The sequence below is a fragment of the Rhincodon typus genome, chromosome 18, assembly GCF_021869965.1.
Source record: "Rhincodon typus isolate 14 chromosome 18, sRhiTyp1.1, whole genome shotgun sequence".
Classification (NCBI taxonomy): Eukaryota; Metazoa; Chordata; class Chondrichthyes; order Orectolobiformes; family Rhincodontidae; genus Rhincodon; species Rhincodon typus.
This window is the reverse complement of record NC_063349.1, coordinates 34,471,945-34,496,609: the sequence shown is the minus strand read 5'-3', so window position 1 is coordinate 34,496,609 and position 24,665 is coordinate 34,471,945. Positions and strand designations below refer to the sequence as shown.

Below are 24,665 nucleotides of genomic sequence, written 5' to 3'. Positions count from 1 at the left end.
CCCCCCAGAGCAGTGGGCAATGGTGGGTGGGGGAAGCTGTCCCGGAGCAGTGGGCAAGGGGCGTTGGGAGAAGCTGTCCTGGAGCAGTGGGCAATGTGGGGGGTGGGGGAAGCTGTCCCAGCGCAGTGGGCAATGTGGGCAATGTGGGGGAAGCTGTCCCAGAGCAGTGGGCAATGGGGGGGTGGGGGAAGCTGTCCCGGAGCAGCGGGCAATGTGGGGACGGGGGAAGCTGTCCCAGATTAGCAGGCAATGGGGGGTAAGCTGTCCCGGAGTTTACCTTGCAGCAGCTGAGAGCCTGCACGGAGCGGACTGGAGGCTCAGAGCCAAGTGCGGACAGTTGTTGGACTGGGGTCTGGCACAGCCGGTCAGACCCAGCACAGAGCTGCTGCAATGTAATGTTTATTTGGAATTTTAAAAATCTGACTGTAATGTCAATCCTTTGTCTATGTCTTATTTCTAACTTATTCCTTGAACACTGTAAAGTAATGCAATTACCATTTTTTTATTCCTTTTTTGTATTTAAGATTTGTACTTAGGTACTTAGGCATCATAACAGGCGACATTGTAAAACGTTTCACTGCACTCCTGCACTTCTTTACTGGAGTATACATGATAATGAAGAATATTCTATTCTATATTCAGTGACTCCATCCCAAAAAGCTTTCCATGGTAGAGAATTCCATAGGTTCACCATCCTCTGAGTGAAAACAATTTTCCTCATTTCAGTCCAAAATGGCCTATATTTTATCCTGAGTTTGTGATCCCTTGTTCTGAACCATGCTGGTCAGGGAAACAATGTCCCTACATCCAGTCAGTCCAGCCATACCAGAATTTTATATGTTTCAGTGAGACCCCTCTCATTCTTCTAAACGTCTCTGTTTACAGACCCAGTCAACCCAACTCCTCTTCGTACGACAAACGTGCCATCCCAGGAATCAGTCTCATGAACCTTTGCTATGCTCTTTCTATAATAAATATATCTTTTCTTATATAAGGAGACCAAGACAGCACACAATAGGTCTTGCTGCTGTACTCAAACCCTCCTGCAATGAAGGCAAACATATCATTTGGCTTCCTAACTGCTTGCATACTTACTTTCAGTGGCCAGCATACAAAGACACCCAGCCTTTTTAAATCTCTCTTTATTATGATACTCTGCCATTTTGATTTTCTACTGAAGTGGACAATATCAAATTTATCCACATTTTATTGCACCTGCCATGTATTCGCCCACACATTCAACTTATTTAAGTCACCCTGAAGCCTCTTTATGCCTTCCTCACCACACACACCCCTATCTGTTTATGTGTCATCAGCAATTCATCACTCTCAATTCCTTCATTAAATCATATCGTGAATAGCTTAGACCCAAGTATTGATGCTGCTCTACCCCGCTTCTCACTGAAATATCTCCACAGAGGCCAGTATCCCATCACCAAGTCACCCTTTATTTACACGTGGAGAGTCCCTGACACTGATGCAGCTCCCTTAGAGCCAGCTCTCAGAGTGAACAGGATGTCTGACACCCCTGTTCTTATCTGTCAGCCAAGGCTCCCTGATTGGACCAGATTAACAGCCCCAATCAGGGAACTCATACTCTATGAGGTCCACCTGGCTGACCCCATTATAATCACTACAGTCACCAACTTCCATTGCAAAGTGTTTTGTTCCTATTCTCAGTTTCTTGTCTGTTCATCAATTCTCAATCTATACCAGCGTTTTACCACCAATCCCATGGCTTTGATTTTGCACAAAACTTCTTATGGGATTTCATCAAAAGCTTTCTGAAAATTCAAGTGTACCACATCTTCCTCAAATATTCCATAAGTAACACCCTCAAAAAAAACTCCAATGGTTTCTCAAACATGATTTTGCTTTCACAATTCATGCTGACTTTGTGCAATACTGTTGGTAATTTTCAAGTGTGCTGTTATCACATCCTTTCAAACAGACACTGGCCTTTTGCCTCCAAATGATATTAGGAAAAGGTGAAAGAGTGGGTTAGAGATTGCAGGGTGGGGGTCATGGATGGATAGGGAAGAGGGTCAGTTGCAAGGGAGGGACTGGATTTCAGACGCACTCCCCATCCCCACCTGGATGAAGTTAATTGGGCCCAGATTGTTTGAGGAGGACCCGGCAGGCCTCATGGGGTAGACTGTTGGAAAACCTGACTAGGTTTACTTGGCAATCTTAAGGATATGGGAAAGGCATCCAATAACTACCACTGAATTCCACCGGGCTTAGGGAGAAAGTGGTTATTGGTTGGCTCACTATTGATCCTAACTGATACCCCACTGTTGGCAGTCTTGAATCTCACAGCAGCCCCTTTGCCTTAACCAGGGGAGGTTTTGCTAGAACGAGGATCTTCATTAAGTGATCCCCGATGCCATGGATCTGTCCTTGACAGGCTGGATTAAACCCTGTCCCTCATCTTTCCTCTTATATGGTTTTAAAAGACAGCCAGCGAGATATCCTCAGAGTCTTGGCCAATATTTAGCTCTCAATCAACATCGCACAAATCAAAAATCTCTCAAGATCATTTTGGAAACCTAGCTGCTGCATTTCTTCCATTACAATTGTGACTCCACTTTAAATTAGTTCCTTTAGCTGTCGCGTACATTGCAACAACTAATTGCCATGAAAAATCATTGTACAAGTCTTCCGTTTTTTTAAAAAAACATGTAAAATAGTGGCAAATAGATAAGGTATTCATTGAACATGTGTTCAAAGCAGGGGGTTGGCTGCTCAGCTGGCAGGTTTGTGATGCAGTCTAACCCCAACAGCATGAGGCCGATCCCTGCAGCTGAGGTCACTATGTAAGTCCTGCCTTCTAAACCTTGCTTCTTGCCTGAGGCACGGTGACCCTCAAGTTAAACTCACCACTAACTGTCTCTCTCTCTCTTTTTCTGTGATGCAACAACTTCTTGCTGAGACTACCGTGACTTTATCTATTCATAACCACATAGTTATTAATTTTCTGCTGGCATGTTAGGTGAGGCATCTTGTGTATAAAAGCAATACCAATTCAAACAAAATGAAAGCATGTTAATAAACATAGAATGTTATAGTTGGAAGGGGAATCTATTGTTAACTTGTTTGTCAGGAAATTAGGAACATCACCACTACACCTCCAACAGGTGAGTATCCAAATTATTTTAATTGCCCACCTGTCCACAGTGCCTTGAGTAGATAGGGTGAAAGATGCTTTAATGTATCAGTTACCTGCTATGGACAGAGTTGTAAAATGTGAAGCACATCTCCTGCACTAGCCTGGAAGGATCCTGCTACGTAAGTGATTAATACAACTCTAGGCTCATAGCCATTGGCAGGTTCGTTCCAGTCCTCCCAATACTTTGCAAGTCACTGCAGGGTTACATATAATTCCATTTGGTGCTCTTCAGGCACAGTTTCTATAGGCTACAACTCTCAGTCAGGCAGAATAATTTTCTCCTGTACACGTGAATGGGAAAATATACTCATATGTAAATGTAGTATCTGAGGTTCATGCCACCACTCATCTTCATCTGCCTCCAATTACTACAAATGGGAAGCTAATCCCCAGAGGAATACTCATTATCACACACGAATGAATTCAAGATCAAATTCAGTTGTATAATAGTCAAATAAATGATGCACAGTGACTGTGCACTTTGTCCAACAACACCAAAATAATCCATAAAGAGATTGGCTAATATATACAACAAGAAAGACAATGTATTTTTTAAGGGTTTTTGAGGGGTTAACAAGACTTCCCTTACAGCACTCACTTTATATTAGTGTTTAGCATCCTCTTTCACATCCCCATTCATTTGGGCTTTCAAAAGGAGTCTTGCACACAATCTGAGCAACAACTGTTTCAAAAGTGAACTAACATTCAAAGTGCACATCCCAATAACCAGACTGATTCCTAATGAGCATGCGTCATGCAGCTAGTTTATCTTAACAAGGATTTCCTGTGTCAAAGCCTGGTTTTAGTTTTCTCCATTTAATCATACAGCAGTTTGGCAATCTGTAGATGTTTTGATTGTAGCAGGATTGCTCAAAATGAAATAACAGAAATGTTTGAGGATGGACAGGCAGAGACAGAATTATGGATTGTGCACAGATAATGTGTGGCATCTCTTCTCGGGGGAGGTGCTTAGAATTGGAAGCTATTTTGTAGCATTAATGTAGAAGTTTTCCTCAGGACATTGATCATTTCCCTGGATTGCTAAGTGTTGCAAGCAGCGTAGATTTTGTCTTTTCCATTGTCCAGACTTGCTGCTATATTATCAGCTGTGTATCCATCTGTCTTATATAGTGAGGCATCTTTTCCCACACATATTAGTACCTTCAGCACTTAATCATCAAAACAGGCAGTTCTCACCTGGGAAGCCTTCAATTGCCAGCAATGTTCAAGCACCAACTCCTGGCACACTCTCCCCTCCAGACTGTTGGTAATGACCAGAAACTATAGCTGGTTAGTTTCTTCGCGCAACATTTTAAGTGCTGTTTCTTTGAAGGGGATTGTGGCACTAAGCCACAGTATGCCTTTTTATTGTTTTATCATATTAAGACAGGCAATAATGAATGGTTTTCCAAAATAAAACCCAGCCAGAACTTCTCTGAAATCAATTGACAATAGAGCTAAATAGTCTACAAAAGGATAAAGCTACATTGGATGAATGTGCTGAGATTTTGTTCTTATTTCTGTGGCTGTTAAAATGAAACATTGATATTTTTTATTAGCTTTTGTAGCAAATGTGTTCAGGTAGATGCAAATATTGGTGCTAAATATAATCTCTAGGTACAACTTTTTTTACTGCTCCTAAACCAACATGCAGAGACCAACGTATATTATGTATTGGTTCTCTCGATTACTGTAAAATTCCTGAAATCCAAGTTTATAATCATTCATTTTCTTTTCTAAAACAGTAAATATGCCATAAGCTTTTACTGGTTTCAATAGACTTCCTGCTCTTTAGTAATTAGGCATTAACAAAATTTACTACACAATCAATCAAGCTAGACAAAGCAAAAATGTCAATTATTCTGACTGAGAAGAATTACAAAAGAGCCCCTAAAGTCCTAAAATATACAGACATGACAATCAGTGTATAGTATAAAACATCTGGTTGTCATTTGCAAACAGCACTAGCAACCCCGTTTAGGAAATAGTTGAATTTCACTGGCACAGAAACCAGACACAACTCTCTCTGTTGAGGCCATTTATGGCTGAAAGGAAATTCTTTGGAGAAAAGGTCATCAAAAAGATCTAAATACTTTATATAAAGAAACTTGTCAATGAACAGTGTTCAAAAGAAACACAGTTTGGTCTAGGTAAAGAAAAGGTGAATACTTCCACAGAGTTAGGACTCAGAAGTAAAACAAACATTTCCACTGCAGATATGTTTTCTACTATTTCTCCAAAAAGCAAAATAATCCACTCTGCTGGTAATGGTGGGAATGGGGACTTGGGATGTTGTGGGACAGGGAATCTTAACGGTGATGTTCTTATTTGGTATTAAGCATGAAGTAGTAAAATAAATGATAATTATCAGAACAGAACAATTTTGTCCTTATCCAAACTACTGTATTTTGTAGAATGACCAATTTAAACATTGTCATTAACAAATTATTATGAACGCAGTTTCAATAGGCTGTAAAGAATTTGACATACAGCAGAAGAAACAAAAGTTTAACATATTTGTTTTATAGATGTGCTAAAACTAATTTTTATGATGTATTTTACAGGGTTCATCTTACTTAACTGGAGATCCTTAGATATTTCTCATCATGGTTCAAAGGACATGCTTGAAGCTTGAGAGAGAATTGAAGGAGATTTAATTCTCTTTACTTTAAAGTTGCTTCATTCAAATTATTGGTAATTCAAATTTTTCAGATAAAGATGATTTTGTGCCAATGGGAGAGCTATGTTGTGCTGAGTGCTTGATTGCTGAAATTTTATGGCCAGTCATCAATGTTGATTTAAAATGCTTTAGGCATCCTAACCTGGTTCACCTCCACGATTCTGTCTAATACTGGGAATCACTACTGGCCGCTTTTACATTAAAATCAATACATAAGTCTTGTGTGCATTCTGTTGTCATATCACTTTGACAGAATGTGCTAATGAGCAAGCAACCAGTATATAAATCATGTGACTAACAGCCATTACCATTCCAGCTTGCAGCATGTTGTATGAAAGCATGTTATTGTATTTTCTTGTATAAAAAATAGCTTAACTCCTGTAACAAAACTGCCCAATGAGCAATTCTGTAACATACCTTCAAAATAAATAGAACCTATATCCCTTTCCCAACTCTGGTGTGAGATTGGTAAGTTTGTGTGAGTAAACCTAAAACCACAACACATAACATCTTCTCTCGTTGTTTTATGTGTCAGCATGAATAATATTTGATGAATATTCTAGTGTTGTTTGCTCAGTCAAATTTAGGATTTCTAGCCAAATTTAATCAAGCCTTTCATGATTAAGAAGAGACACAGCAATACAAGTAGTATACAAGCCATTAAAAGGAAGGAAATAAGCAACCATGGTGCTATCTATAGGGTTAATAAGTGAAATGCAGGACCGCTCAAATTGTGGCATGAAGTAGACAATATTCTTCAAACCATCTACAAGCCAACTGCAGTGAATATCCTATAAAATCTAAAGGGTAGGAATAAGGATTGAATGAAAGAAAGGGAATGTTGAGAAACCTCCCTTTATAGTATTTAAGATCAAGTTTGTACCCATGTGGTTTACTATGACTCCTACACAAATCCACCCTCTCCCAATCCTGACCCTTTGTAAGAGATGTGTTCACTTTCAAACTTTTCCACTATCTAATTTTAATTCAGAACTCTAACTTGCTCTAATTCTCTTCCTTTTGGCCTCCAGCCACCAGCCTCTTCTCCCACTCACAGCTCTCTTCTGGCAAGGTTCACTCTCTGGCCTGCTTGTTATCTTTTCCTGTTTCCCAGCATTTGGAAATCAGCAGTCCACTTTTAGCTCACAGCACTTGGTCCTCCAGCTGCCCAACCAATCATGATATTTTAGTCTTTGGCAATCTGACCTCGAGCATCTACCCACTCCTGGCCTCATTTCTCCTAAACGTCCTAGCTCTGTTCTGGTGTCTCACAAAGCTCATTAACATCACTTGTTTGCAGACAAACTTTGAAGTGATTTCAACAATTTCAAAGTGAAGTACAGTACATGTTTCTAGGTGGTTAGGTCATAAAACAAGGGCGATGTGAAGAGTAGAGTACTGTTACCATTTCAGCTAACTATAATGGTGGCACAGGGCCACTTGAAAAATCTTTAGGTTACAGCTCCCTTGCTCATTCTGCCTACAATTCCGCTCTTACGCTGTTTAATTGCTAGTGAGTATATTAGAAACCTTTATGGGTACTTATGAAACTAAAGAAATTTCAAATTGCCTTAAGAGAGAGATAAAGCAAGCATTGGACTGTGAAAGGAGTGGAATAAAGCCATTAGTTCTTTGTAGAAAGATGAGTGATGGAAAGTATGAATAAAGGGCAATAGGGAACAAAGCAAACAGAAGAATGTACTTTTGATTTTATTAGGAGAAATGTGAAAATGATAGGGCAGAATAGGGAAAGGGAGGATGGATCAAGAGTGAGGATTTGATAGCATGTGTTGAGGTGATGAGATCAGAAAGAGGACTGTCATGGTACAGGTGAGGAACATGGAAGAATCTGGTGAGGTATGAGAATAGATAGCGTATGATGAAACATGCAAGTGCATCAAGGGGCAGAGTACGAACAAGTGAGGCAATAGGACGGACAATAAATTGGGTGTATAAGATTACAAGGCTGAAGAGAAATAGTGAGGTTGGACAGAGGTGGAAAGAGGAAAAGCACAAGGGCCACTGAAAACCATAGGGCAATGACTAGTATAGCAGTAGTTAAGAATCATCGAATCATAGAATTTTACAGTACAGAAGGAAGCCATTCGACCCATTGTGTTTATACTGGCTCTTGAAAGAGCAATCCAGCTAGTCCCACTCTCCAGCTGTATCTCCGTAACCCTCTAACTTCATCCCTTTCAAATATACATCCAGATCTCGTTTGAAACCTCCTATGGAATCTGCCTCCACCACTCTCCTAGGCAGCACATTACAAATCCTACCAACTCTCTAAGTAAGTAAGTAAGAACAAAGTGAGCAAAAGTGTATGAGGGATATGATGTGGTGTAAAAATAGGAGAGAGATTAATGGAGGACAGCTTCAGAATGAAAGCTGAGGGGAGGGAAAGAAACAGAAAAGTCAGGGGAAAGAGTGCAAAAATGAGGAGACAAAGAACAGAACAGCAAACAGAAAATAAAACGGGGGTCCCCAATTTGCAAACACTCAAGTTACAAACGCTCATATTTGTGAATGCAATCTCAAAGAGGGGTGTAATTTTAAAGACCTGATGATATGAACATTTCCTGTATTGATGAAAAGCTATTTTATATTGTTCTGCACTGTGTTCCAATTCCTATATGAATTGATCTCTGAACAGAGTCCAGAACCAAAGTTATTAAAGTATGGCAGGATTTGGCCAAAACAGACTGGGAGCAGGTACTTGAGGATAAATCTACAGCAGAACAGTGAGAGGTGTTCAAAAGGCACTGGGCGGAGTAGAGGACCAACATGTTCCTTTTAGGGAAAAAAGTAGGAACAAGCAGCCCAGAGAACCCTGGATGTCTAGGAATATTCAGGATTGGATGAAAAGGAAAAGAGAGACCTATAGCAGGTAAAAAAGGAGCAAAATACTGGAGGCCCGAAAGGAATTATAAGAAGTGCAGGAGTGGGGGAGGAAGCCAAGAAAGCAATGAGGACAGCAAATAGGGGTCATGAGAAAATGCTCATGGGCTTGAGTAAGGAGAATCCCAAGATATTCTACAAATTTGAAGGGGAAGAGAATAACCAGGGAAGCAGAAGGGCCTATTAGGGACAAAGCAGGGCAGTGAAGCCAGAGAACATTAGTAGAGTGTCACATCTGTCTCTATTCAGAACCTGATGCAAGTACAGAATTTGAGAAGTTGGACTGAAGTTCTTAAGCAGATTGATATAAGAAGCAATGGTGGTATCGGAGGTTTTAGTGGATTTAAAAGTGGACAAATCCCCAGGTTGAGATGAGTTGAATGCCAGGCTGTTATGGGAGGTGACAGAGAAAATTACAGGGGTCCTGACCCAAATTTTTAAATTATATCTGGCCACAGGAGAGGTGCCAGAGGACCGGAGGACAGCTAACGTGGTTTTACTTTACAAAGTAAAGAGTGGTAGAGCTAAACCAGGGAACTATAGACCAATGAGTCTAACCTCAGTGTAGGAAAACTATGGGAGAAAATAGCAGAGGAGAAAATTAGTGCCCATATAGAGAGGAAAGATTTGATCAGAGATAGTCAGCATGGCTTTGTCAGAGGAACGTCATGCCTAACAAATCTGGTGAGTTTTTTCAAGGAGGTGACCAAGTGTTTGGATGAGGGTAGGGCAGTTGATGAAGTTTATATGGATCAGTGCTGGGTCACTTATTATTTGTGATATACATAAATGATGTAGATGAGAAGGTGGGAGGAATGATAAGCAAGTTGGTGGATGAAAAAAGATTGGCAGGTGGTTGACAATGAAGAAGAAAGACATTAGGCTCCAGAGATGGACAGATCAATGGCAGATGGAATTCAATCTTGATAAATATGAGGTAATACGGTTTGGAAGAGGGAAAAAGACAAGGGAGTACTCAATGAATGGCAAGACATCAGAAAGCTCAAAGGAACAAGGGAATCTTAGAGTGCTTGTCCACAGATGCCTGAAGATATCTGGATAGCTCTGCTGACAGCAAATCCATACAAATGAGACATGGAGCTGGGAGCTGGTAATAAAAATGGTGGGCAATGCTTACGTTCTGAAGTTGTTGGACTCAATGTTGAGTCCTGAAAATGAGGTGCTGTTCCTCTAGATTGCACTGACCTTTAATAGAACACTGCAGCAGGGCTAGGAGCTGACCAATTTTCTTTTATTCACGACTATCATTAATATCTAAATAAAAACTGAAAGAACTGCGGATGCTGTAAATCAGGAACAAAAACAAAGTTGCTGGAAAAGCTCAGCAGGTCTGGCAGCATCTGTGAAGGAAAAAACAGAGTTAACGTTTTGGGTCTGGTGACCCTTCCTCAGAACTGATAGCAAATCCATACAAATGAGATAGTTCTGAGGAAGGGTCACCGGACCCGAAACGTTAACTCTGATTTTTTCTTCACAGATGCTGCCAGACCTGCTGAGCTTTTCCAGCAACTTTGTTTTTGTATCATTAATATCTATTTAGTAAACAAATGAACATTTAGAGCCTGGACTGCATTGCCTGAAAACATGGTAGAGCCAGGGTCAATTGAGGCATTCAACACAGCATTAGATGATCATTTGAATGCTAAGACGTATAAAGCTATGGGCAACATACTGGAAAATAGGTTTATTATAGTTAGGTGGTTGTTTTTGATCAGCACACAGTCTTGGTGGACTAAAGGGCCTATTTCTGTGCTACAGACCTCTATGACTCTATAAATAGAAACACTATGAAGGAGGGGAAAGGCAGGGGGAATGACAGTGAGTTACAATGCTCATTTAAGAGAACCAGTGCAGACAAGACGGACTGAATAATTTACTTCTGCGCCATAACAGTTCTGTGATTTTGTGAATTGAATCTGCTTTGAATTTTCCTGCAGATCCCGAGCCACAGGTGTCAAAACAGAACACAACGACTATACAGCAGGCAGATGGCCAATCCGAGAAAGATAGTACATTGAGGTAACACAGCTTGTTTGTAGCTCATGCTGCTGCAGTGGAATTACTATTCCATTATGAAATTGTGGAGCAGAAAATAAAACTTCAAAATGAAGAAATTGGGCAGGGCTTTTACTAAATGGGAAGATGAAAAAAACTGATCAAGTACAGAAAACTGCAAGAGGTAATTAAACAATAATAATATAAACTGAATATCAAGTATTTATATCAGAATATAGACATAATTTCAACCATATTCTTGAAGCAACAAAGCACACCCATCATACTGAAGTTAAACAGGAGGAACATGACTCTATTTGTCACCTAGTTGAAATTTAGATATTAAAAACCCTGTAGCCATGTAAGAAAATGGACATCAGATTTCTGTGGAGTGTGCAATGGGTGATAAGTATAGAAGGAGAATGCCACTTTTAGAGCGTTGCTTACAAAAAAAATTGTGCTAAGATAATAGTAATTTTAGTTATTTATTACAGTAAAGGTCTTAAAGTATGAAATCTTCTTGGGTCTTTCAGTCAATAACTGGAAATTAAAATTTTATTTTTAAATATTGGTCAGAAAGAATTAGATTATAGATTGCAGTCACAAAAGATGAGGAATCATCTGATACAGAAGTTCAGTGATGAGAAAAGTCAAGACATCTCCTCAGGAATTCAGTTAATATCTTGAAATTACATTTGAGAGATGGGTAATATTTTATTTATTTTTATTCTTTTATTTTGCCCCCTTCTCTCTAGCCTCCTAAAGCTTTTAATTCCTTTTGCAGTGTCCAAGTAAAATTCATTCATATTCATTCTTTCATTCAAGGATTGGCCATGAACTCTAGTGGGTTATCAGCTGATGCCAATTCTATCTTTGCCAGGGATCTACATAATGCATTTCTAATAACAGTAGGATTAGGAACATGAACTCAGATGCCTGAAAGGCTGAGATCAGTGTACTTAAAACTGACAGGGGATAATACCTTGAGCTTTCTATTCCATAAAGCTCTGAATTATTGGGACATTTTTGGCCTCTAAAAGTACCAAGCTCTTTCATTGTACTCCAAATGTAACACTGGTCAGTGTCCGGCAGACAGGATAAAAATTAGGCCAAGGCTCAGACATAGCAGAGCTCCACAATCCATGGCAGTATCTGCAGGACTACATAGGGATGAGAACTGTCCCCTGCTCCAATCAAATTCAGTGATGCAAGAGGGAGCAAGGTTGCTAGTTCTTGCCATACTGAAAAACTTAATCAGCAGCAAATATCGCAGAACGTGTTTTGTTGAAAAGCACAAAGATGGTGGATCCACAAAGGGATCTAGACCTGGAACATGGTGTAGATCCATGAAGATAGCAAAAATTGAACAGAAATTGGGTGACAGTCTGTGTGGAGTTCTCTCCGTGTCTGCGTGGGTTTCCTGTGGTAGTCCATTTTCCTCTCACAGTCCAAAGATATGCAGGTTAGCTGGATTGGCCGTACTAAAACTGCCCCGTAATGTCCAGGGATGTACAGGCTGGGTGGGCTAACTATGGGGCAAATATGGGGTTACGGGAATAGGGTGGGATACTCTTTGGAGGGTCAGTACAGAATTGAAGGGCCAAATGGCCTCTATCTGCATTTCAGGGATTCTATAGATTCCACAAACATAAAATGTTTGGTCGCTTAAAAATTCTCATGTTTTTGTATGGCTCGGAGGTGGGAGGTACTGCTCATGACTCAGAAGCAACATGTTAACCAGTTTTAACTTGAACAGCTAATGGAGGAATTTTATATTCTGATTTCCCTTTCATTGCCTTGGAACTGAACATAACAACACAAAAACAAATTTTTTACCCATTTCTTGCACGTTGACTTTATAATCCGCTCTACAACCAAAGAAAAATACATTTCTTAATCTTAGACAGGGTGAGTAACAATTCAATCAGTTTCCAAAATAATCATGACAAACATGTGCAATGCACATGTACTGGACTGAAAGCCTACAATATCCCATTTTCCAACCCTATTTTTACAGCTAAAATCATGAGAAAATGAGCTGAAGAAGTTTGAAACTGGGAGACTGAAGCATCCCAATAAATAAAAATCTGCTTCAATACAGTTAAAAACAAAAATTACAAATGTACAACTTAAAACAGAAGAATAAAAATAGAAAGACTGGACAGGAAACAGTGTTATAAATTGCTTACTGATATATATCTAACATTTTTCAGAAATTTCCTTTATATTTTGGAGTGAATTCCCACCCTCTCCCCCAAGGAATTTTAGCAATTGAAGTCTGCAGGAGTACAAAAGAGGATATTTTATCCCTGCTTGAAATAAACAATATATCTTTAAAATCAGCCAAATAAGTTTCAGCCCAAAAAAAGAGGGGACAATCATTGAATTTATCCATGGTGGGGGGTGGGGAGGGGGTGTTGAAGAGGGTGGAGGGTGCTTGGTTTCCTTCTCCCAACAAAATGCCTTTAATACTCCCAAAACTCCACTACACATAGATCATTCTTGACCATTTTGCAGACTTTTGTTATTAGTTTGTTCACTATGAGAAATAACTGCCATTTTGTTCAGATATAGACAATTCAGTTTTAGTTTTTCTTTTCTCTACTACTCCACTGCAGCTGGAAATAAGAACAAGAATAACTCATATGGAACACAGTTTATGGTCCTGTGATTATACTGGCATTCTGCAGTCAGACTGTCTGCTTTTTGCCCCACACTTGCTTTTATCTTCAGTACATAGCATTTAAACATAAGTGCTTGCTTACTTTGAAAGATAGCAAAACAAAAATTTGAAGCTATGGATACTTCAGTATTTATAGGTTTACAAAAATGCTGGATATGAAGCTTGGTCTGCAGCCAGTAAACATTTCTGAGCAACATTCTGGATAGGCTTGGAGCTTGTAGCCTTTGGGACATATGTAACTACAGCAAAGAATGCACTCTAAGTGAGTTCATGTGGAAAGAAAATGTTTGTTATGCCAACATAAACATTTAGTTGACAGAATGCACTAGACTGAATTATTTTTTAAAATATAACAGAATTGTCGCATCTAATTTGCTGTTGTATAGGGTTATAGAATTTTTTTGCAGAAGAGAACTATTCAATCCATGGTGCCCCTTACCAGTGCTAGTACCATCTCAGGGCACAATTATTTTCCTTCCCAAGGACTTCCCTTTAAGGCTACATTTAGATTTTCGGAGGCTACTTTTTTGCTTTCACTAACTCCTTTAGATGAATCCATCAATATCCTCAATAATTATCAGCCCCATTAAACTCAAAGCTTCAAGACACAAGGAATGCACGAATTTCTTAGATGTCATGGTGCTTTAATTGGCATAAGACAACAGTTACAAGTTAACAAAAACAAAAACTGACACTTTTTTTACACAGGAAAAACTGTAACCCTAAACACATCCTCCTCAGGCTGGTAATGTTACAGCTACTCATTTTGCGCCCAAGTATTTCTCTAATTTTCTCCAGAATGTTGAGACTGATTCCACTTCAAAAGCCACTTGTGGTAATGTAGTCTATGTTTAAATAACCCTTTGGCAAATGCTCAAATAGTGAAGAGAAGAAGTCAGGATAACAAGTCCAGCATATTGAAGGACTGACCTTCTGTAGAAGATTCAGAAAAGAAATGCTGTGCTTTATGGAGAAATCTCCTTTGAGGGTAATGGCAGAACACTCTCTGCATTGCTGGTTAAGTAAGTAAATACAGTATCTCACATCCCAGGGTACAAACGGTTTTGGGAAGTCTGCCACCGTAAGAGCTCCTTGTGTATGTTTACTTTGCACTTGTGATCAACAACTATTTGCACTTATATAGAGTCTTAGCCACTGGCTTAAAGCTTCCTAAAGTGCTAGCATGATCATGGAATGCGTGACTTAATAATTAACTAGTTAACTTGGTACAGTATCACTATGGTACATGCCAAGTACTAAGCCTTTTGCAGGCTTTTACTCCTACCTTCTCCGGTCTGTCAGGTTTACTCTGGATATCAATAACCCAAAGCAGAATCAACAGCATATACCCAATTGTTCTTTATTAAAGCAAGATGTGGCAATAACAATAATCACAAGCTTACTCATACAATGATTACAATTAAAAGTGAGCCAGTGTACATGGACTTCTCTGAGGGTTAGAATGATACAAGTGATCAGCCTGCTCCATCCCAACCTCTTGTCATTGATCAGGTGACTCCTGCTCTTGAGCTAGCTAATTATTGCTCTGAGAAACATTCTCTTATCTTCCTTTCCAAGCATGCAGCGTGCAAAATCATTACCTGACATGGTCTAGTATTCAGAGATTGATTGATTAACCACAGACAAACATTACAAGTGTGTTACATCTCCCACAGTAGATTGGCCTCTCACTCATTAGGAGAGTTGCTTGTTTTCTATGGAAGGAGGCTCATCTCTTGGCTTTAACGAACCCCTACCCCCAGGCCAACTTGCTCATAAAGACTATTTCCTTACAACTTTCGTGTCACCCATTCAATTGTATGATATTCACACAGCACAATCCTGTAGTCAACTGCTTTGTTTTGCTATCAAACAGCCAATCACCACATCTAGTGCCCTGTATCTGGTTTTAACAGGACTTGACCCAGACATACTGTGTCATGACTTGAGTCCATATCCTGAGTTATAACACTTAATTTAAATGTACAATCCCTTCAGAAAACACAGAAAATACTTAAGTCACCATCCAACCAACTGACCTTTCATTATGACAGGCTTCATATGTTTCTTCCTATTTAATCCACCCTGCAAATTTAGGGTTACTACCAACATGTTCACTTCCATTATACAGTTGGATCGCATCCAGGTTACTCCAGGTTAAATTGTTGCTGACACTTGAATGTGCTTCAATATCAAATAAATCCTGCAAATCGTGCCTCAAAGCTCACTACCAGCACAAGCATCCACTATATTAACTATTCTTGGACTCACCCAAATGGCAGATTGTCTTTACAATTTCTGTAAGGAACTACCCATGTGATAACTCAGCAAATATCTCAAATATTATGTTTAATCCACCAGGTGTAAACACCAGTTCAGGTGCTCAGTAATCGATTCATTACTCAGTAACCATTTAGCTTTCTTGTACTTTGCCAAAGGTGCTTTTGGGTAATGTGTGTTCCCTTTCCCAGTTATTGCCAGGTTGCATTCTCATACTCCTGCCCTGTGAGAGGCCTGGACTGTAATCCCTCTTTCTCAGCGGAGCAACTTGGGGACCTCTGTAAAAATTAAATATATAAATGCTACATAACTTGGATCAAACAATGCAAAAGGAAATTTTAGAATTGGCTAAAAATGAGGTGCTATTATTTCTAATTTGAACTTGGATTCTGAACTTTATTCCTCTTTCAGCTGGTGTCTGAACTGTAGAGCCAAGCAGACAGATAGAAGGCTTTTCAGCAAAGTGTTAAATATAGAACTGCAGGGTTCAGACATTCGGTTGCTTTAGAACAGGCAAGTATTTCCACTGAAAACCTGTACAACAGTACAAAATAAACAGTTTCTTACCATTATATTTGTAGCCCTCCTTGTAACTTGAACTTCCATTAACCTCTGGAGATAGGACAAGTTCATAACCATATTGTACAAAAATTTGTTGATATAGTCGAAGGTCAGATGCACTAATGGAATTATAGCCTCGTAGCACAACTGTTTTTTTGTGATTAATGGCATTAGGTTCAATCTGTGAAAGATAAATAGTATACATTTATTTTAAACATTGAACTAAAATTTCACAATATCATTGATATCAAGGATATGTGTTTCAGATACGAAAAATGCAGATGAGCAAAATGAGCTAAATTCAAAGGTAAAATACAGTAAGCGATTATTTGGTAATACAATGGACTAGATGACTGACTTTTCACCTTAGGACACTGGATTTCAACCAGCCCAGATTAACAGAATGAAAATCATCTCACTCTCTGCTGGTTACAAGTGTCTAATCATTGGATCATAGAAAGTTTCATCACCAAAGGAGAACAATGGTCCATTGTGTATCTGCTAGCTCCTAGCCCTTGATTCTCACTTTCTATCCATTAATCTACAAGCTTCTCATCCTCAAGTACTTACAGTTATAGAGTCTTATACTGCACAGAAACAGACACTTCAGTCCAACTCGTCCACGCCAATCAAATTTCCCAAACTAAACTTGTCCCACTTGCCTGCATTTGGCCCATATCCCTGTAAATGTTTCCTATTCGTGTACCTGTCCAAATGTCTTTTAAATGTTGTAACTGTACCTGCAACGACCACTTCCTCTGGCAGTTCATTCCACATGTGAACCACCCTGTCTGTAAAAACAATGCCCCTTGGGTCCCTTTTAAATCTTTCTCCTCTCACTTAAAAATATGCCCCTAGTTTTGAACTCCGACATCTTAGGGAAAAGACCTTTGCTATTCACCTTACGTATGCCCCTCATGATTTTATAAACCTCTATTGGGTCACCCCTCAACCTTCTACTCTCCAAGTTCTAGTCTATCCAGGTCTTCCTAAACCCAAACCCTTCCTGGCAAAACCCTGGTAAATCTTTTCTAACCCCTGTCCAATTTAACAATATCCTTCCTATAACAGGGTGACCAGAACTGTACACAGTACTCCAAAAGTGGCCTCACCAATGTACAACCTCAATATGACGTCCCAAATCCCATATTTAATGGTCCAAGCAATGAAGATAAGCAAGCCAGATGCCTTCTTAAACACCCTGTCTACCTATCATGCAACTTTCAACTATATACCTGAATCCCTAGGTCTCTCTGTTCGACAACACTACCCAAGGCCCTACTATTAACTGTATAAATCCTACCCTTACATGTCCAATATCAATCTAGATCCAAGATAGTTGGTAAGATAGAAACCAAGACACCTCTTTATGGATAGAGTATATTAACTACTTATTTTTACAACTTTTTCCGGACATCAACCCTTCCCCTTGATATCTACTTATGCAATGAATTACTGCCAATTTTATGCTTCACTACTTGAGTTACTAACCAGTTCACCTTTTCTATTGAAGTACAACTTTGAGACATACAAATAATCCTTGAACAAAACAAATGAAAATTAAATTGGGGCGACATGGTAGCTCAGTGGTTAGCACTGCTGCTTCAAAGCACCAGGGACCTGGTTTCAATCCCACCCTCAGGCGACTCTCTGCGTGGAGTTTTCTCCCTGTGCCTGGGTGGGTTTCTGCTGGATGCTCCAGTTTCCTCCCACAGTCCAAAGATGTGCAGCTTAGTTGGATTGGCCATTCTAAATTGCCCATAGCATCCAGATATGTGCAGGATTGGTGGATTAGCCAGGGGAAATGCAGGGATGGGGTAGGGGGTTGGGTCTGCATGGGATGCTTTTTGGTGGGTCAGTGTGGACTTGATAAGTCCAATGGCCTCCTGCTTCCACACTATAGGCATTCTATGTTAAACAAGTCATATTTTCTCATGTTTTATATCTGACCTTTTAATGCAACAGACAAGTTACATTTCCATATTCTACAGAATACAATTAACATTATAGCCCTCCTTTCTTCAAACGAAAAGATCAAAAAATAATCTGAACAAAAATTATGTTTGCTCATTTTATTGTAATTCCTTTTATCATCAGTTGTTCTTCTTTGAGGTTGCTCAATCGTTTCTTGGAGCAAATACCTTTTTTGTGATAGTCCGACAACTGAAATAAGATCAGCAAATTTGACAGACCTACCCACTTCAGGTTTAGAGATGAAAATTACTTAAAAAAAAGTGTTGTCTCCCTGTAGAGTACAGAGTAGATAGGGAGACACTAATCCTGCTGGTAAAATAAAGAAAATGAATGAGTGGGCATTGATTGAAAGTGATATGCGAATGAAGCAAAAGTGACGTGAAAAAAAAATGTTTTCACACAGCGAGTTGTTGCAGTATGGAATGCACTACAGGCAGGTGCAATTGAGGCATTCAAGAGAGCATTGGATGATTATTGGTTTGCAGAAATATGGGGTAAAAGGCAGGAGATTGGCATTAGGTAATAGAACTGCTCAGGCATAATTGGCTAAATGGCCTGCCTCCTGTGAGAAAATGGACAGGTAAACTGCAAATATTGTTTAAAGACAAATGGCTTTCTTTTTCTTCAAATTTGTTTATCCTGATGCCAAAAGACATCCATTCAATATTTTGATCAGAGAAATTAGATCTTGTTAAAGGAATACTATGATGTCTGGCTTGTGTAAACTGTAAATTTACCTACTTCCCAAAAATATTGCCTTGTCATTTCCCATGTCCAGTTTCATTCAAGCCTTTTTTTTAATATAGATAGCTTGCTAAACAATAAGGATATTTTACTTGACATTATGCCCGTGCTAAAAGTGGTTTACTGCAGCTAATGGTACAGGGAATCTGCACTCCTTTTAGTGATTTCATTCCTAAACCTGAAGTGGGCAGGTCTCTCAAATTCTCTGGTTTTATTTCAATTCTTATTATTTAAAAAAATCTGGGTATCATTTTAACCAATCCACTCTGCACACTAAATATTCATCTACTGTCTAACAAAGCACAACAGAATGAATCTAGGACTAAAACATTTGTTACTGAGCTGAAGAGTAAGCTAGTGTAATTTCCTCTGCTTTATCAATATCACCATCTTCTCATTTCAAATCTTTTATATTGTGTCTAAGTTTGAAAACTTTGTTATTCTATTCAGGACAATTCATTCCATAATGTCATATTTAAAATACATATTAACACTAAAAGGTATTCTGAAATAGTTCCAATTCCTGTCAACTATTAGACTACAAGAACATAAAAAAAATAAGTGCAGCAGTAGGCCATCTGGCCCATCAAGCCTGCTCTGTCATTCAATAAGATCATGGCTGATGTTTTCAAGGACTCAGCTCCACTTACACCTGCACACCATAACCCTTAATTCCTTTACTGTTCAAAAATCTATCTTTGCCTTAAAAACATTCAACGAGGTCACATCAACTGCTTCACTGGATAGACAGTTCTGCAGATTCACATCCCTTTGGGTGAAGAAGTTCCTCCTCAACTCAGTCTTAAATCTGCACCCCCTTACTTTGAGGCTATGCCCCTAATTCTATTAGATTTGACAGTCTCCATCCTCACTCCTTTTAGCTATGATTCTCCTTTTGTACTGATGTTTTCAAACTGTATCAGGGTGGTCTCACATTTCCATTAATAATGGATCACCTATTCTTTGCATTACTGCTGAAATGTCCTATTTGATCCACAAAGATTGCTGAGAATGAATGTTCTCATAATATTTTTTGATGCTTCTAGACATCTGTTCCAAAAGCATATTTTTTTTGAAAGTCTAATATATGTCCTCATTAATACATGTTCAACAACTCAGCACTATACAATAATTTAAAGGCATGCACTGAATTAGAAATCTCCAAATAGAATTTTTGCAATTTTGCATATAGTTGGTTAAATTCATTATTTATTCTTTGGTAGCATGCCCATCCTGATTCCTAAACACATTTAAGCCTGACCACATCTCATATGCATTTAATACATCATCTTTCTTATGAATTTTAATACATTTCCAAACCTTCCTCAATATTTAATTGTTAAACCTCTAACTCTGAGAATACTTGACACTTGACCTTGCTTCTAGTTGTAAACAAGTGCCAAGGTCAAGCCTTGCTTTATTCTTGATAAAGATGTAATCCATATCCACTTCATTTTTCATTTATTGTAAGATTTAGCTTCACAAAACATCAATGGAAGTCACAATCTGACACTTTGCACTTGGATTCAGCCATTTTTCACCAAAATAACTCCAATTACAACTTGCTGTCCAAAATATTAGTTCCAATCTTCACCTTTAAACAACCTCGTCAATCTACATCCAAGCCAATCAGTAAGACAGAAACCAAAATAACTTTCTTTGTGGATACAGTTTATTAACTGCTTAGTCTCACAGCTTCTTCCATACACCACTCCCACCTGTTATCCCTTTTTTTCTACCTAGTCATTTAATTCATCAGTTAACCCCAGTCACCTGTCAGTTACTTGCTATTTTAACATTTAACTCCCCTTAAGGTTATTTGTAAAATCAGTTTCCTTCATCTTTTCAGGTTGAGCACTCCAAATCCCAATAATGCTCGACTGACAGTGGCTTTCATCATCTTAAAATTCTGACCAATAATTTCATCTTCATTTTAAGTGACATGGACCTATGACACAAAATTGCCTGCAACAACACCAATAAGCAAACTCAAAAGCTGCAGAGATAACCAACATGACAGTGCGTGTTAAAACTTGTATTGGTGCAAGGGTGCTGGCCTAAAGTCAGAATTAAACTATATTGTTGCAGTGAAGCAGAGAGATAGGGTTAGAATTTTCACTGCCCTACACTTAGCCTGGCAGTGCTATGTAATAGCATTAAATCACTGAAACTCTGATGGATAAAATGGTGTAAATATTTTGGACACTAGGAAAGATTTTAACCCATTCAAAACCTATCCACTTGAACACCAATAAAAGGAAACGCTATGCACTTTTTAAAAACAAATCTATGGTTAACACCATGAGAAAGAAACTAGCAATATTTAAAAATCATTGTGGAATTGAAAAAATTAAAACAAAACAGAGCAAAATTAAGCTCTCCCATTTCTTAGAAGAAAACAATAAACTACTGAGATAGAAGGAATTTTGGAATGTGGGCATTGCTGGCTGGCTAGTATTTATCGCTGGTCCCTAGTTGCCCTTGAGAAGATGGTGGTGAGCTGCCTTCTTGAACCACTGCAGCCTACCTGCTGCAGGTTGACCCACAATGCCATTAGGGAAGGAATTCCAAGATTTTGACCCAGTGACAGTGAAACAACAGTGATGTATTTCCAAGTCAAGATGGTTAGTGGCTTGGCGGGAAACGTGAAGGTGGTGGTGTTCCCATGTATCTGCTGTCCTTGTCCTTCCAAATGGAAGTGGTCATGGGTTTGGAAGGTGTTGTCTGAGGATCTTTGGTGATCTGCTTAGTAGGATCAAAAAGTAAATATGAATGACGTAGACTATCTTCCTCATCTTTATTCATCTATCCATTGCAACATCTAATTGAATTATACAGGCTCCACTATTTTGGGCAGCAGTTTGAACCCAGCAGTTCTGGATATATTTTTTTCCATTCTTTATATATCTGTGTGTGTATATATCTGATAGCTGTAATATAATCTATTCCTGTAAGGTCATAAAGTCTATGCTTCTCCCTATCTTACTTCATAACAAAATCTCACAAAGGAGGGAGCAGCATTGAAGATTTTCTCCACATTTTCTCCACTAGTGAGTTGGTTCTCTATGTTTCAGAGATCAGGATTGAATACAGTTTTCAAGGTATTAACTGAAGATAGCAGTTTCATTACGATTTACTCCAATAGATGCTCTCCTGTTTTGTCTATACAGTTGTAAATTCTAACTGACTTTATTGAGCGCTGTTGAATATTGGCTGGACTTGTTGAGTATCAAGTTTACCAATATTTCAAATTCATCCCCACTTCACCTTTTGTTCACAGCCACGTAAAGAGCATGTGTCATACGGGATACTCATTTTCCCAACCTGTCTTACCAAAGGGCCAATGATCCAAATGTTGTTTTGCTAATGTTGGCCACACTGTTATACATGACCAGCATCAAAAATTAAGTAAGAAGATCAATGAGAAACTTTACAGGCAACTAGAGCAGAATTTGATGGCAATATTCTGTGTGTCAGGGAGTATCTGTAGAAAGAGAAACAGCTTGGCCAGGGCGCTTACACAGTGTAAATATTATATCCTTGTCCAGTCTTGGCCTGAGAATGAGTCATGGTTTCTCTAACAAGAACTAATTCTTCCTTCATCAAACCTGGTCTGTCTGACTTAATCTGAACTGGTTTCAGGCACAACTTGTGTCAGAGTCACTATTGGTACTCTACTAGTATTCCAACATTATAACTAATCAGACTTTATTTGATTTTTCCCAAACAACTTCTTCACAAAGTCTGAAGGTAAAGCATGATCCCATTAACAAACCTAACCTTTCCACTACTTGACGTCTTGACTTTGACATAAGCTGTCTTTTATGAAACAGTGCAGCTGATATTCTACTAGTAATTGCATGAGGTGTGTCATAAATAAATTAAAATAATCACTAGTTTGTGATTCAAAGCCATCTAACATTTCTTCCAGTTTGTGTCTAGCATTTGTTTAATAAGAGCACACCAACAATTTGTAGTGTGTGCACGTCTGCTCCATTTAAAGCAGAATGATATAGTGGAATGCTAATGTGCTTTATCTCATTCATTTTCATGAAATGTGAAAACTCTTCTGAACAAAACTGAGGTCCACTATCAGATGACATTTCCTCTGGGACCTATAAACAGCAAGCAAATTACACATTTCTAAAGTTTTGCTTGTTTATAAACGAGCATCAGATACACTCCAACCCACTTGGAATGGCTATCGATCACAGTGAATAGCAATAGGCCTTCAGCTTCTGAAAAATAAATGTGCAGCCTCTACTACACTCTAGCTGGCCATTTCCATGGTTACAAAATTACTGATAGTGGCCTTTTTTAATTACAACTTGGCATGCTCGTCACTGTTTCTCTGTGTCTTCCATGTTCTTAATCTATCTCTGGCCAAAAAGATGCCTTCTTGCTAGACCCTGATAAAGCAACACTAGTTGTTGATCATGATGATCATATAGCAACAGTGACTAATATCTTTCTGAAATTACAACTTCAGATTGCTACATAACAATCTTTATTAACTGTCAACTCATTCTTATGGATAAATAAAAGGCCCTGTTTTTAATCCAGTCTCTGTGATGGCCAATCATTTTTGATATAGCTGTAAACGCTTGAGATTATGGGGTCCCAATGAGTGGTCTTACCAATGCCAGCTGCTTTGACTGGTAAATCATCCACGTATGAAAAGAAAAATACATCCTTCCCATTGAATTCTATGTTGGATGCAGCTGGTAATCTAGCGTTCAATGACCTTGCAATCATCTGAATGTAATGTAATAAATACACAGACAAAATCAAAGCTCAGCTCTGCATTTGGGCAGCAGTTAGAGAGGGTACTGAAGCATTTAGATTCAGCATAGCTGTCAATGACTTATGATCAATTTTGATTGTAAAACTATGACCATATGAGTATTTATGGAATCTTCAAAAACCGTGCTCTGAGTGTAACTTCAGCCTTCGGCACTAGGCAAATGCAATGATTCTCTACTCATTTGAAAATTCTTCAAAGATGTCCTGGAGCTAAGATGACTGACATCTAACAACCATAACCATATTCCATTGAGCCAGGTATGACTCCAACCAGCAGAGAGTTTTCTCCTGATTCACATTAGTTCTAGTTTTGCTAGGGCTCCTTGATGCCACTCTCAGTCAAATGTAGCCTTAATGTCAAGGGAAGTCAGTCTCATCTCACCTCTGGAATCCAGCTCTTTAGGAAATGTTTGAAAGAAAACAAAGTGATTATTAGTGAATCGTTATTGATAAGCAAGTGCTGCTTGATCGCACTGTTGATAACCCATTTCAGTGTCTTCAGCTGTTTCTTTATATCACATGAATGTGAATTGTATTGGCTGGACACTGCCATCTGTGATGCTGTAGACATCTGGAGAAGGCAGAGATGGACCATCAACTCAGCAATTCTGGCTGAAGGTCGTTCTGAATGCTTCAGCTTTATCTTTTGCATTTATGTGCTGGGTTCCTGCATAATTGAGGAGCTTGCCCCTTCAGTGAATTGTTTAATTGTTCACCATCATTCATGGCAGTATGTAGCAAGATGACAGAGGATCAGAGATAACAATGTGTAGAGCTGGATGAACACAGCAGGCCAAGCAGGATCAGAGGAGCAGGAAGGCTGACGTTTCGGGCCTAGACCCTTCTTCTGAAGA

General features: G+C 39.0%; 1 protein-coding gene across 1 annotated transcript in view; it reads right to left on the bottom strand.

Annotated features, from left to right (window-relative positions):
- cped1 (cadherin-like and PC-esterase domain containing 1) overlaps window positions 1-24,665 on the bottom strand; it is a 302,217-nt gene that overhangs the window by 251,445 nt on the left and 26,107 nt on the right. The window contains exon 2 of the mRNA XM_048608017.1: window positions 16,297-16,471. Within this exon, the coding sequence (XP_048463974.1) occupies window positions 16,297-16,471 (175 nt within the window). The remainder of the gene's footprint in view (window positions 1-16,296; window positions 16,472-24,665) is intronic.